This window comes from Equus przewalskii, unplaced genomic scaffold (assembly GCF_037783145.1).
Source record: "Equus przewalskii isolate Varuska unplaced genomic scaffold, EquPr2 ChrUn-12, whole genome shotgun sequence".
In the NCBI taxonomy this organism is placed as follows: domain Eukaryota; kingdom Metazoa; phylum Chordata; class Mammalia; order Perissodactyla; family Equidae; genus Equus; species Equus przewalskii.
Window position 1 is genome coordinate 722,866 of NW_027228749.1, and position 13,130 is coordinate 735,995.

At 53.0% G+C, this 13,130-nt stretch overlaps 2 protein-coding genes across 5 annotated transcripts; one reads left to right on the forward strand and one right to left on the reverse strand.

Moving 5' to 3' along the window:
- The first annotated feature begins 726 nt into the window (after positions 1-726).
- PIAS3 (protein inhibitor of activated STAT 3) lies at positions 727-9,137 on the forward strand. The gene is given in 15 exon segments (XM_070607565.1): positions 727-870; positions 2,725-3,142; positions 3,302-3,386; positions 3,609-3,659; positions 3,909-3,999; positions 4,506-4,640; positions 4,858-4,963; positions 5,527-5,600; positions 5,733-5,893; positions 7,218-7,351; positions 7,432-7,600; positions 7,768-7,901; positions 8,084-8,121; positions 8,671-8,685; positions 8,688-9,137. Coding segments are annotated over 15 exon segments (1,887 nt in total). The 5' UTR covers positions 727-846; the 3' UTR covers positions 8,940-9,137.
- A 266-nt stretch (positions 9,138-9,403) lies between these two features.
- On the reverse strand, positions 9,404-12,791 carry NUDT17 (nudix hydrolase 17). Of its 4 annotated transcripts, XM_070607588.1 has the most exons (8): positions 12,427-12,791; positions 12,042-12,225; positions 11,784-11,809; positions 11,543-11,635; positions 11,194-11,292; positions 10,834-10,963; positions 10,071-10,227; positions 9,404-9,960 (listed from the first exon to the last, which is right to left on the reverse strand). In XM_070607588.1, the coding sequence occupies exons 1-8, from the start codon at positions 12,616-12,618 to the stop codon at positions 9,855-9,857; spliced, it is 987 nt and encodes a 328-aa protein (XP_070463689.1). In that variant the 5' UTR covers positions 12,619-12,791; the 3' UTR covers positions 9,404-9,854. The 4 variants fall into 4 exon arrangements, with proteins under 4 accessions (XP_070463689.1, XP_070463686.1, XP_070463687.1 ...); XM_070607585.1 differs by lacking the exon at positions 10,834-10,963 and having other exon boundaries at positions 10,071-10,220; positions 12,427-12,762; XM_070607586.1 differs by lacking the exon at positions 11,543-11,635 and having other exon boundaries at positions 12,427-12,760.
- Positions 12,792-13,130: the final 339 nt, after the last annotated feature.

The following is a 13,130-nucleotide window of genomic DNA, read 5'->3' on the forward strand; positions in this document are numbered from 1 at the left end:
GCGGAGCTCCCGCCCGGGCGGAGCTCCGGCTGCAGCGTCTAGCTGCCGGACTAACCTCCTGCGGGTCAGACTGCGGGAGCGGCGCCGGGCCCCTTCCCCCCACATCCCCAGCCCACCCTCTGAGCCTCCCGAGCCCCCTCCCCGCTCCCTGCAACTGTGCTGGTAAGTCCCGCTCTCCGCACCAAACTTTTTTGCTGCCGAGTTTGAGTCCTACAGTCGGACCACGAGCTACATTGTAGTTGGAGGGGGAGGGGGCGAAGGATTGAGAGTAGCCGTCTTGAAATGAACTATTCACGACTCCATAGCTTCGCTAAAATGGATCAGATCTCACCCATTTCCCGAGTTGGTAGAACTCTTTGATTTTAGCTAAACTTGTAAAGAGGGAAATGAGGGTATTCGCTTCAACTTCGCTACCCCCCTCCCCCATTTCTCTAAGATTTAGCAGTTCTCAATACTTTCCCTCCATATTTCAAGTTTCTTTGGCTCCCTAAAAGCTCATCCCCTCCCAACTCTGGCGTGGCAAAGTCCCCCTCCCCCAGGCACTTCGGGTCCGCCTCCTCTCGGTTACCCCGGGGGACCGCGCGATCTTTCGGGCCATACCCTCCCTCCGGGTATACGGGTCTTGCATACCGGCCAAAGACGTACACGGGCTGGGTCCGGCTGTAGAGGGAGGGGCTGAGGCTGGGGCTTGTCCGAAACCAAGCGGGCGGGGCCGGGAAGGGGAGGTGTAGGGGGCCGGACGGGGCGGAGCAGGCGGCATTTGCGGCCGGCGCCGGGGTGGAGAGTTGTGCGCCGGTCCCTGGGCCTGAGCTCGGGCTCGGGCTCCGACTCCTGCGATGTCTCAAGATGGCGGAACTGGGCGAATTAAAGGTACCGGCCCCCTCCCCCATCCCCATCTGGCTTGAGCCCGGTGGTACGCCGATTCACGGAAGCGACTGAGACTGGGTGCTGAGGGCTCGGGTGCGGGCTGGAGACGTGGCGGGGACGGGCTGCTGGAGATGGGAAAGAAGTGGCTGTGGGCGAGGAAGGGGCTGCGGCGAGGCTCCGGGGGCGGGGCCGCGGGGCAGATGTAGGGGTGGGGCCGAGGGGAATTGCAGCTGTTGGGGGCCGAGGCGCAGGGGGCGGGGACACCGGGTGGAAGTCGGATTTGGTAGTGGGGGCAGATGTAGGGGTAGGGCCAGGGGGAAAGGCTCTGAAGAGGCGTAGGGGACCAAGAGATGCAACAGTAGGGGGGCAGATGTAGGGATGAGACTGAGGGGCAGATGTACGGGAGGCTCCTGGGGAAATGCAGCTGAGGATAGAGGCTTTGGGGCTGCTATTGGGATCCGAGCCTTGGGAAGTACCAGTAGGCGCCTGAGATCTAGGGGGCGGGGCTGTGCGGGCAGATAGATGGAGGGGTGGGGCAGGAGCATCCTGGAGGTTGAGAGGAAAATCCTCTTTTAGTGAGTCTTTGGGCAGAGACAGAGAGTAGAAAGAAGGGAAGTTCTTGGCAAAGCTAATAGAGAAATAAAGACAGGACAGAGGGAATAAAGATGGGGAGAAAGGCAGAGGAGCAAGTTTTCATCACATTCCTCAAAGGGGGCCCAAAGCTTCCTATGAGGGGAAGAACTGTGGAGGGCTAACAAGGCCTACCCATGGCAGGGTCTCCTAGAGATTCACAGAGGGAAGTTCTTTAAGGAGAGAGCTTTTGTGCCTGCCCTCCCACTACCACACAGAGCCTTGAGGGTGACCATATCCGAGGACATCTCATAGGACATTTCCTAAAACTTTGGGTTCACCTCTCTGCCTCCTGGCTTTGTTCCGCCCTTTTAAATGGAGCCATAGTCCTGGGCAGGTTGAGGTCCAGTCACTGGGCCAGTTGCCTTTAGGAGAGCTCGAGATTATGCATGCTGGCTCAAGGGCCGCATCCCAGGGCCTCTGTTTAGAGCTCTGCTCTCTCCTCTTCTACCCCAGTGGAGGGGGAGGATCACTTATTTTCTCTATGTAGGAAAGAAGCAGATAGAGTAGAAGGAAGGATAGCTGGACTTGGCGATTTACTGTTGACCCTCTCCCTCGCCTCAAGTTTTGGTCTTGTTTCCCTCCCAGAAAAATAAGACTGGGGTGATTATGTAAATGACATTGAGAAAGGATTTGGGGGAGTTAGGAGCATTGAACCCTGCCCTGGAAACCCTGGCCACAAAAGCTCCAGAGGCTTCGGGAAAATAGCTGAGGTAGATTGAGTATTGGGAGGGGTGGGCTAGCCCCTTTCTTCCCTCTGGGGCTGTCTGGTCTGACTCTTCTTTTCCCCTTCCTTTCCCCTGTCTTCTATCCTCTTTTCAGGAGACTGGGATGGGTCTGAGAGTCTGAGAAAGAGCAGGAGACGAGATAAGAGTCCAGACTTGAGGCAGGGATGGAGGTAGGAGGCTGTAGTGGACTCAGAGCTGTGCCTGAGGATGGTTTGCTGTCTGCAGCCTGCCCCTTGCCCCCACCTGGTCAACTTTCAGGCATGGGGAGATAGGGTTGCTCAAGCTCTGGGGGGTAGTGGTGAGGTTGACCTGAGTTTGCTAAAGTGAGACTGAGATGTCCGTTTGACCAGGTCAGCTGTCTGGTGGTAATCCACTGGCTGCAAAGCATCTTTCTGATCAGTGCTGGAGGGAAAGAGGCACTGCCCACCTGGTAGCTCAGTCTCAGCATCCTTGGCAGGACAGGCAAGGTAGGATTCTCAAGCTTCTCTGTTCTCTGCAGCACATGGTGATGAGTTTCCGGGTGTCTGAGCTCCAGGTGCTCCTTGGCTTTGCTGGCCGGAACAAGAGTGGACGGAAGCACGAGCTCCTGGCCAAGGCCCTGCACCTCCTCAAGTCCAGCTGTGCCCCCAGCGTCCAGATGAAGATCAAAGAGCTTTACCGCCGACGCTTTCCCAGGAAGCCCCTGGGGCCCTCTGATCTCTCCCTGCTCTCTCTGCCCCCTGGCACCCCTCCTGTAGGCTCCCCTGGTCCTCTAGCTCCCATTCCCCCAGCCCTCTTGGCCCCTGGCACTCTACTGGGTCCCAAGCGTGAAGTGGACATGCACCCCCCTCTGCCCCAGCCTGTGCACCCTGATGTCACCATGAAACCATTGCCCTTTTATGAAGTCTACGGGGAGCTCATCCGGCCCACCACCCTTGGTACGACTCTTTGTGGTCCTTCAGCCTTCCTGGACTCTATGCACCTTCCCTAAGCCTTTCTTAGGCTTTAGTCCTGTGGGATCAGCAACCTGGGATGGGGGTACCTTCTGTGGCTGCCTGAGCATGGGCTTGGGAATAACTGCCGCCTTGTGTCCTCAGCATCCACTTCTAGCCAGCGGTTTGAGGAAGCGCACTTTACCTTTGCTCTCACACCCCAGCAAGTGCAGCAGATTCTCACATCAAGGTACATCTCTGTCAGTCCTCCTGACCATCCCTAGGGGGTTACCCTTGGAGTCTGCTCTCTGACTTTCTTTTCCGCCCTGCTCTCCTCCCTCCATCCTCCTATACTTGCGTTGTCTCTTGTATGCCTCTTCTCTGTCCTCTGGACATCTAACTTTCTGTGTCTGTCTGTTCACCCCGGCCCTCCAGACATACTGATATCTTTCCCTCTCCCTCCTTGTTATAGGGAGGTTCTGCCAGGAGCCAAATGCGATTATACCATACAGGTGCAGCTAAGGTGAGTTGCTCCTCCCTTCCTGCCCTGCTGGGCTCCCATTGGGGGTTGAATGAAATAAGGGTATGACAGATGCTCTTGGGAGACAGCCCTGCTCTGCTGCATCCACCCCAGCCCTGGGACTGTTGTTGGATGCCGAGGGCTGAGGGCTACAGATATCCAAGACTAATTTTCTGAGGTTCCCTGCCTCTCTACCAGATTCAACTCAAGAAACTGCCTCCTACTCTTTCATCTTCTCTCACCTTTTACCAGGTTCTGTCTCTGTGAGACCAGCTGCCCTCAGGAAGATTATTTTCCCCCAAATCTCTTTGTCAAGGTCAATGGGAAACTGTGCCCCCTGCCGGTAAATATTCTTCTTCTGACAGTAACCCCTTCCCTGTTTTAGTTACTAAGTGTTAACTACAGACTTTTGATGAAAGAAACATGCCCAGCACAGTGCCTGGTACACAGTAGGTGCTCAATTTACTGACTGGATCATTCTAATCTAGAGTTTTAAGATAGGGCTGAACGAGGGTTCTGTCAGAACCCAGAGGAGGGACATTAGTTCTACACAAAGGTTCAGGGAAGACTTCTTAGAAGTGATGACCCCAGAGCTGAGAATTGGAAGAAGTGGGGCATCCCTATGCTTCCTCCTTAGGAACTCAGTGAATGGGTTCCTATTTCCTTAGTCAATGAATAAGCGCTCCTTTTCCCCCAGGAATAAACCCCACACACAATCCTAGATATTGCCCCAGTTTTGTGGGTCACTGAATGGGCTCCCATCTCCTTGGTCAGTGAGTAAGCTGACCTTCCCTCCAGGGAGTGAGTGACTGGAGACAAGAGGTCTTGACCAGTCCCTCCCTTCCCCAGGGTTACCTTCCTCCTACTAAGAATGGGGCTGAGCCCAAGAGGCCCAGCCGCCCCATCAACATCACACCCCTGGCTCGACTCTCAGCCACTGTTCCCAACACCATTGTGGTCAACTGGTCATCTGAGTTTGGACGGGTGAGCATGGCTGAGGCAGGGAGCCTTGGAGAACCCTGCAGGGAGTGATGGGGAATCATCGAGTGTTCTGGGTTGGGGAAATGTTTTCCTCTTTATGGGTCTGTCTACTTTAACCTGCTGTCTCTAGTTCTCATGGGACAAAGTGGGGAGTGGGGGTCATGGGGGAGGGTGATGGTGTGAAAGCAGAGGCTAACTTTCTCCCCACACCTCCAAGTAGAATTACTCCTTATCTGTGTACCTGGTGAGGCAGTTGACTGCAGGGACCCTTCTACAAAAACTCAGAGCAAAGGGTATCCGGAACCCAGACCACTCCCGGGCACTGAGTGAGTAACATCCTGCTCCTCTGATCTGGATCCAAGTCTTTCTGGCCCTCCAGTCTTTTCAGTCAAACTCATAGTCTTGTGACAACTTACCTCACCTCTCACATGAACCCCAACCCTTCCCCTATCCCCCTACCAATCTTTGTGGTTGAGAAGTGGGACCACCCCCAGGCACTGAGACACCCTTGCATTCCCAGTTATACATCTGCTTTGCACCTCAGAGACCCTGACTCCAGCCCTGCTGGAATGTGGGTTCTCCAGACTGGAAAGAGTCTTAAGGATCATCTAATCTAACCCTCTCATGACGCTTCAATTTCCTCTATGTCATCTCTGCCAAAGTGTCACCTAGCTATATTTAAGCATCTTCAGGGATGGGGAAATCCCCCTCCTTCCCCAGCCTTCATAATTCAGATCCCAGACCACCCCCATGTGACATCCCACTGGTCCCCAAAGTCTCTCTACCCAGCTGCCTCTCAGCCAGAGCTGTTTGGTTCTGTCCTCACCATCTCCTGGGCTTCCTCTTCAGCCTTGCTGATCCCATGGCTCTGGCCTCATTCTTGTTTCAGTCAAGGAGAAATTGACTGCTGACCCGGACAGTGAGGTGGCAACTACGAGTCTCCGGGTGTCACTCATGTGCCCGGTGTGTACAAGGGAGAAGAGAAGGGGAAGGAGGGTTGGGTTGAACCTTTGGACTCAGATGAGAGTTCTTAGGGCTGCTAGAGTGAGGCTCTCTGGGATGTGGGGACCTGACCAGAGAACTCATCTCTCTTAGCTAGGCAAGATGCGCCTGACTGTCCCTTGTCGTGCCCTCACCTGCGCCCACCTGCAGAGCTTCGATGCTGCCCTTTACCTACAGATGAATGAGAAGAAGCCAACGTGGACATGTCCTGTGTGTGATAAGAAGGCTCCCTATGAATCTCTTATCATTGATGGGTAGGGCCGTTATGCATTCTGCTTCTTCTTACCTAGGACATCCACTGAGACCACCCCCACCCCTCTCTGTCTCTATGGCTACAGAGAGAGAGCATACTTCCCCTCCCATGAACCTCAACTCTTAATCCATCTATCCCTTTTATATATTTTTTATATATATAATATATATTATAAATGGGATAGATTATATATATATTTCCAACATAGAGGACTTACTACATACTAGGCATCGTACTGAGCACTTTGCGTGCCTTATGTCATTGAATCCTCATCATAACCCTATGAGATACGTACTACCATTACAGATGAGGAAACTGAAACCTAGAGAGATTATCTTGCTCAAAGTTACGTTGTTAGTAAGTGGCAGAGCTAAAGTATCAAACTGTTATAATATATTGTCTATAACAGCTGCCTGACTTCTCACAGAGCATAGCAGTGAAGTTCTTTTGAGGGCCTGGATGTGCTGATCTAGCTGGTCCTAACCCCCATCCAGAGCCTATATTATGGTTCCTGTTCCCAGTGCCCTATTTTTTCTCCTCTTCTTCTCCCCAAAGCCCCCTGGTACATAGTTGAATATTCTAGTTGTGAGTGTCTCTGGTTGTGCTATATGGGATGCCATCCCAACATGGCCTGATGAGTGGCGCCATGTCTGTGCCCAGGATCCAAACCGGCGAAACCCTGGGCCACCGAAGCTGAGTGCGCAAACTTAACCACTTGGCCACTGGGCTGGCCCCCTCAGTGCCCTTTTTGAGATGGTTTATGGAGTTCTTTATCTTTGCTTCTTAGTGTCTTGTCTCTAGTACTACATGAATCAAGTGTTTAGAATGTTATTTATTTTAAAACTTAGCATTTAAAGTTTGCAAAGCTTTTTTTGTTTTTTTTAAAGATTGGCACCTGAGCTAACAACTGTTGCCAATCTTTTTTTTTTGTGTGTGTGTGCTTTTTCTTACCAAATCCCCCCCAGTACATAGTTGTATATTTTAGTTATGGGTCCTTCTAGTTGTGGTATGTGGGACGCCACCCCAGCATGGCCTGGCGAGTGGCGCCATGTCCGTGCCCAGGACTCAAACCAGCAAAACCCTGGGCCACTGAAGTGGAGTGCGTGAACTTAACCCCTTGGCCATGGGGCTGGCCCCTGCAAAGCTCTTTTACATAGCTTATTTTATTTAGTTCCAGGAACAACGCAGAGAGGTCAATAGGGTGGATAATATCCCTATTTTAGAGGTAAGGAAACTGAGGTTCAGGAAGGTGAGTCTCAGAACTCCCTGGCTACTGTTTCAGTCATTTCCCAGCCCTGTGAATTCCCATCTCTTTCCTCCCCCAGTTTATTCATGGAGATTCTTAATTCCTGCTCGGATTGTGATGAGATCCAGTTCATGGAAGATGGATCCTGGTGCCCAATGAAACCCAAGAAGGAGGCATCTGAGGTTTGCCCCCCGCCAGGGTATGGGCTGGATGGTGAGTGATCCCCTGTCCCCCAGCTGAGCTAAGACTTGGATGGCCTCTTCTCTGAGACACAGTCTTCTTACCACCCACAGGCCTCCAATACAGCCCAGTCCAAGAGGGCAATCCGTCAGAGAATAAGAAGAAGGTTGAAGTTATTGACTTGACGATAGAAAGCTCATCAGATGAGGAGGACCTGCCCCCAGCCAAGAAGCACTGTCCTGTCACCTCAGCTGCCATCCCAGCCTTACCTGGAAGCAAAGGGTATGAGGAAATAGGCTGAGTCTATAGCAGAAAGGATGGAGGAAGAAGTCAGAAATGCTTTCTGATCACTAGGCAAACCCTGGGGCAGAGAGGGTACTTAGGGGGCTGAGCTGAGTGAGGGCATCTGTGGTTTGCTGGCTGCCCCAGCTGCTTCTCTCCCTTCACAGAGTTCTCACGTCTGGTCACCAGCCATCTTCCGTGCTACGGAGCCCTGCTATGGGCACGTTGGGTGGCGATTTCCTGTCCAGTCTCCCACTACATGAGTACCCACCTGCCTTCCCACTAGGGGCCGATATCCAAGGTATGACACTGATCACAGGTGGGGCCAGTACTGCCACATCTTCCCCAAACCAGATCAGAACCCCTGCTCCTTTTCAAAGCTTTCTGGCTGTCTTGCAAAGGACCATAATCCAAGGAACTTCTTTGCTTTTTTGGTGGAGCAGGGGTGCAGGAGGTTGATTTTAATTTTTCTTTTCCTACCAGGTTTAGATTTATTTTCCTTCCTTCAGACTGAGAGTCAGGTAAGTGGTCCCTTCTCTTCCCATGAAGATCTCAGATCTCTGAAGCTTCCTTCATAGGCACTGATGGGCCCCCTCCCTCTCTCATTTTCCCTAGGACCTAAATCTGCTTCTCCATGAGGGAAGGGGGGTGCAGCCAGTTTATTTCTGTCATAGGCCCCACTGGTACTTCCTCGGACTCTCACCCATGTCTTCCTCAATCCCCCGTTGCTATTCTGTCTCCAGAGTTTTTAGTGTAGTTCTGCCCCTGCCTGCTCACCTCTCCATAACCATGTGCACTTGGGCACCATGCCTGCCCTAACTGGACATTCTACACATTTCAGACGCCCACAAAGCCAAGAACCTAGCAAGCTGGAAGGGCTGTCTCAAGGCAGGGAATAGGGGTGGCATGTGGGGAATTAGGGGGATGAGTCAGAAAGAGGCTCTCCTGCTTCTCAGAGAATACCTTGGGGTCCAGTGGGGTTGATTTAGCCCATATATTTCTGAGATAAGTGATTGGGAGGCGGGTAAAGTCAGGATAAAATCTTAAACTCTGCCCTTGATTCCTCCCAGCACTATGGTCCCTCCTCGTCATCACCTCACTAGACGAACAGGATGCCCTTGGCCACTTCTTCCAGTACCGAGGGACCCCTTCCCACTTCCTGGGCCCACTAGCCCCCACATTGGGGAGCTCTCACCGCAGCACCACTCCAGCACCCCCTCCTGGCCGTGTCAGTAGCATTGTGGCCCCTGGGGGGCCCTTGAGGGATGGACATGGAGGACCCCTGCCCTCAGGTCCCTCTTTGACTGGCTGTCGGTCAGACATCATTTCCCTGGACTGAGTTCCCTGGATTATGGAACCCTCACTGCCTCCCAACACTCAGCAAGTATGCTGTGGAGTCTGGACCCTTGGCCACTCTGACCCCTCAGGGGGCTTTGGCCAAAGGCCAGAAAGACCTTCATGGACACTTGTTTTTGGCCTCATCTCTGCCTGACAAGGCCAGCACCCAAAGGGTTAATATTTAACCTCTTTTTAAGGACATTTGGGGTTCTTTAGATGGCACATTCCTTTGGGTATGTTAACTTAGACAGTGGGAGGTAAATGGGATGAGATGTGAGTTGGGGGAAGGGCTGAATCCTCACCCTTGACTGTCTAGAGCCTTGTGGGGAAGGGGCCCTTCTCTTGTCCCCCCAGAAGCTCTCTCTCCTCATTCCCCAAACCCATGGCTCTGTTCCTTCCCCACATCGTCTTTTCATGTCCATTCTATTCTCTTTGGCCAAACAGACACAGAAACTGAGGCAGACAGACACACGGACAGAGAACTCTATTTTGGGTTGCAGATTTTTTGTATATAAACAAGAAAAACCAAAATACTCCAAAGATGGCTTCCCCTGCCTCCTACTTCCCAGTATGACTGAGGGGGAGATAAGGCCTCAGCCCTGATTGCCAGGGTCTGGCATATTGCCTGGGTCTCTCTCTATTTATATATTTAAGTTCACAGTGTTTCTTATGCCGACCAGGCCCTGGGCTTCTAGGGCTTCCGTGGTTAGGTCTGGCTCATTCTGCACCTGTCCTGGGAGGTGGGAGGACCTTTGTGCTCTCCCCAATCTCCTTTTTCAGGCTTCTCCAGGGCCTAGGACCTATGTTGTAATTTTACTTTTTATTCCCAAAGTTGTAGCAAAGTTCTTACCCATAATAAAGGTTGTGAATGTTTTGTGAGTGTCACAGAGGTGGGCTGGGGAGGGGATTATGCACTTCACTTTCCAGATCCCTGGTTTGAGGGGAGAGGGTCCATGTTCCGTTCTTCCTTTGCTGGCCCTGGATCCACGTGAGCTCCACTTGCACATGGTAGGGCTGTCACACTGAGGATTTTCGAGAGCAGTTATTCTTTCTTCCTTCCCCTTCCCCATGCACATAAAAACACTAGAGCATTCAGCCCAAGGCTATGGAGCCCTCAAGTCCTCACCCTTACCTGCCCAGATGTTGGAGCCAGAGCCTGAGGGCAAACTTGGTCCCAGTGCTGACCCTCTCTTTGCTTTCTGCTGTGCTTGGGGTCGTCCGCAGCAGTGTGGACATGGGCAAGGCCAGAGGTCGAGCTCCTCCATCCTCTAGTTCCACTGCACTGCATAGTGACAACTCTTGTCTAGGCTGTGCCTTAGCCCACTTCCATATCCATTAGGTCATCTAATCCTCCCAGCCACCAGAGGAGCAGGGTGGGTGGGTGTTAACTTCATTTATTTATTTATTTTTTTTGGTGAGGAAGATTGTCCCTGAGGTAACACCTGTGCCAGGCCTCCTCCACTTTGTATGTGGGACACTGCTACAGCATGGCTTGACGAGCAGTGCTAGGTCCGCACCTGGGATCCAACCCCTGAACCCCAGGCCACTGAAGTGGAGCACATGAACTTAACCACTATGTCACTGTGCCAGCCCCTGTTAACTTGATTTTATAGAAAGGAAACAGGCTCAAGGAGGCTTAAATGACTTGTCCCTATGGGAGAGTGGGACTCAACCCCAGGTCTTCAGTTGTAGCCAGTTGGAGCAGGAACCCTTGGAGTTTGACAGACAGGGTCTTTGATCTCAAGTGCTCTCTTCATTATCAGTTGACCAGCTCACTCCCTGGATCTCTCCCACAACACAAAATCCTCCCCCGAGGAGGGATAGAAGCTGAGCTTTTCACTGTGTATGTGTTGGTGTGTTGGACGGTCAGGGAGAAACTCTTACTTATGGGACAGAGGGTGGTAGGTCCTGAGGGAGATGTCTGGGTGTCTCTGTCCCATCCTCTGTGGCAGCCACTGCAGCTGCTACATCTGGTCTCAGCCACATAAGGGCACTCACCTCACTTGGGTTTGGTTGGATCCGGGCCTGGGGCCAAACATGTTGATCCCTTAGTCACGGCCTCTCTCGGGAGGCCTGTTCTTGATCACAGCCCACCCTCAGGTAGAATGGAGAGAGACTTGGGGCAGGGGCAGGGGGAGAGGCTATTGGATGTCTTGGTTCTCTCTGACCTCCCCTCCCCCCCCCTTAGTCACAGTCAGAACCAGTCTGCCTTGGCCTCCTGAGCCCCGATTTCCCTGCTCTACTGCCAGCCCTACCTGCAGCTGCTGCTGTGACTCCTGGGAGATCACAAGTAGATAGAGAATGATGTGATGGTATTTCGGGAGACCCCAGCTCAGCCTAGGAGGGTAGGCAGTCTAAGAGAGAGGAAAACAGCAAAAGTGAGAACTTCCTGTCTCTTTTTGAGACTAAAAACAGCTGAAGTGGAGGGTAGAGATGGTGTGGGAGGGACAGGGTGAGGATTGTAGGTTCAGGGACTCCAGACCGCCCACACTCCATTGTTTCCCCTGGCAAGTAGGACTGTTCTATGGGCTCTGGTGGGTTAGAAGTTGTTGTTAGAAGTTCTTGGTTAAATAGGAAGGGACCTCTCCCAGGTCCCTGTCTCACCTCCCATAAACCCAGAGGAACCCAAGAGAACTGGCCCTGGGGCAGCTGTAGTCCACTTTCCTCCCAAAGATCTCGAAGCCCTCCGTCCAACAGCTGGGAGAGAGAGAGGGCAAGTCAGAGAGGCCAATTCCTGACTCCTCCAACTACTTTGTTTGCCCCTCCCTCAGCCTACACCCAAAATGGTCCCAGACAGGTGTCTTGGTTCAGGACAGTGTGCCGGTTGGGTCAGCTGACTGGTTACCTCTTCATCAAGTTCCACATGTCCACCTGCAACAACAGTGGAACCAATAGGTGAATGGTGGTGTTCTTGGCCATGGACCCCACTCAATATTTATACTGCTCTTTCTCCAGTGGGCAAAAATGCAGTTGCAGCCCCTAGTGATTATGGGACATACCACATTTCTAGGCCTACTTCTCTGTCCTAAGACTGGGAATAGCATTGTTGAGTGAAGGACAAGTTTCTTCCCTGGACTTGGGGCCTTGTTCTCAGGGTGCTCACCTGGGGGTACCCAGAGGTTGGGAGAAATGCTGAGGGTGCGGGTCCTTCGGGTCAACAAGACAGTCTGGTCGCTGGACTGCAGAATGACGGCCACACCCAGATCCACACCCCGATTCGTGGGCAGCTCCGCCCCTGAAGCCCAGGGCTGCTGATCCAGGGCCGCAAAGGGGCAGAAAGGGGGTCGCTGGCGAGAGGAAGCCGTTTGGGGTAAGGCTTCACAAGCGGGGCGGGGTATTCAAAAGTTGTGCGATGTCGCGCGCGATGGGGGAGGAAGCCGGGTGGGCGATTGGCCAGGCCGTCAGGCCTCTCGCCGCCAGTTCCCACCGGATCCTAGTCCCCGCCTTCGGCCCTTCTGTACCCACGCCAGGTTCCCTCTTTTCCCGACCTGGAGCGGAAGTCTGAACGAGGCGCCTGGGAATGGCCTAGCCGAGAGGACGAGCCGTCCTTGTTTCAAGCTGCAGTGCATGGGCCACGGCCCAAGCCCTGACCTGGCGCCCAGGAGGCCACACACACTCTGCGCGAAGCTCACCGACTCCGGGCGCCCGGACAGGAGCAGCAACACTCGCGCGGCCGCCATAGCGCGGCTCTCGGGTAGCTGTGGCCCGCCTGGCGCCCTCTGGTGGCCCAGCGGCGCCTGCCCTTGGACTGTTCCGCGGGATTGGGATTGCCAGGCTTCCCAAACGTCCCCGGGAAATTTAGGTGTTAACACTTGGGGATGATCCGTGGGTGTAATGTTAATAAATGACAAAGGAGAATACCTCTAAATCCTGAGCTCCTCTCTTCTTCCCATCTCTTCTGTTTAGGGCAATGATCCCAGACTCGTCACTTCCCACGAGCCATGTGCTGAACTCTAAGCACCCGTCCATAGCTCTGCTATAACACCTATCCGTTTCAGGTATCACCTAGAATTAATCTGTCTCCTAGCCAGATACCCAGGAAACGTTTTTCACACCTCCTCTTTCTTTCTTCTTACTTAAATGGCAACCAAGTGCAGTTTACCTTCTTAAACTTCCTCAAATCCATGTCTTACTCTCCAGCCTCCATTGCCCTAGTTCAAGCTTTCCTCATATTCTGCCTGAAATATTATTG

Coding starts and splice junctions, on each gene's coding strand:
- NUDT17 (XM_070607588.1), bottom strand. CDS start 12,618: ATGGCGGCCGCGCGAGTGTTGCTGCTCCTGTCCGGGCGCCCGGAGTCG. Junction 12,226..12,426: donor CGTTCAGACTTCCGCTCCAG/GTCGGGAAAAGA, acceptor TCCTCTCGCCAG/CGACCCCCTTTCTGCCCCTT. Junction 9,961..10,070: donor TGGCTCCAACATCTGGGCAG/GTAAGGGTGAGG, acceptor GAAAATCCTCAG/TGTGACAGCCCTACCATGTG.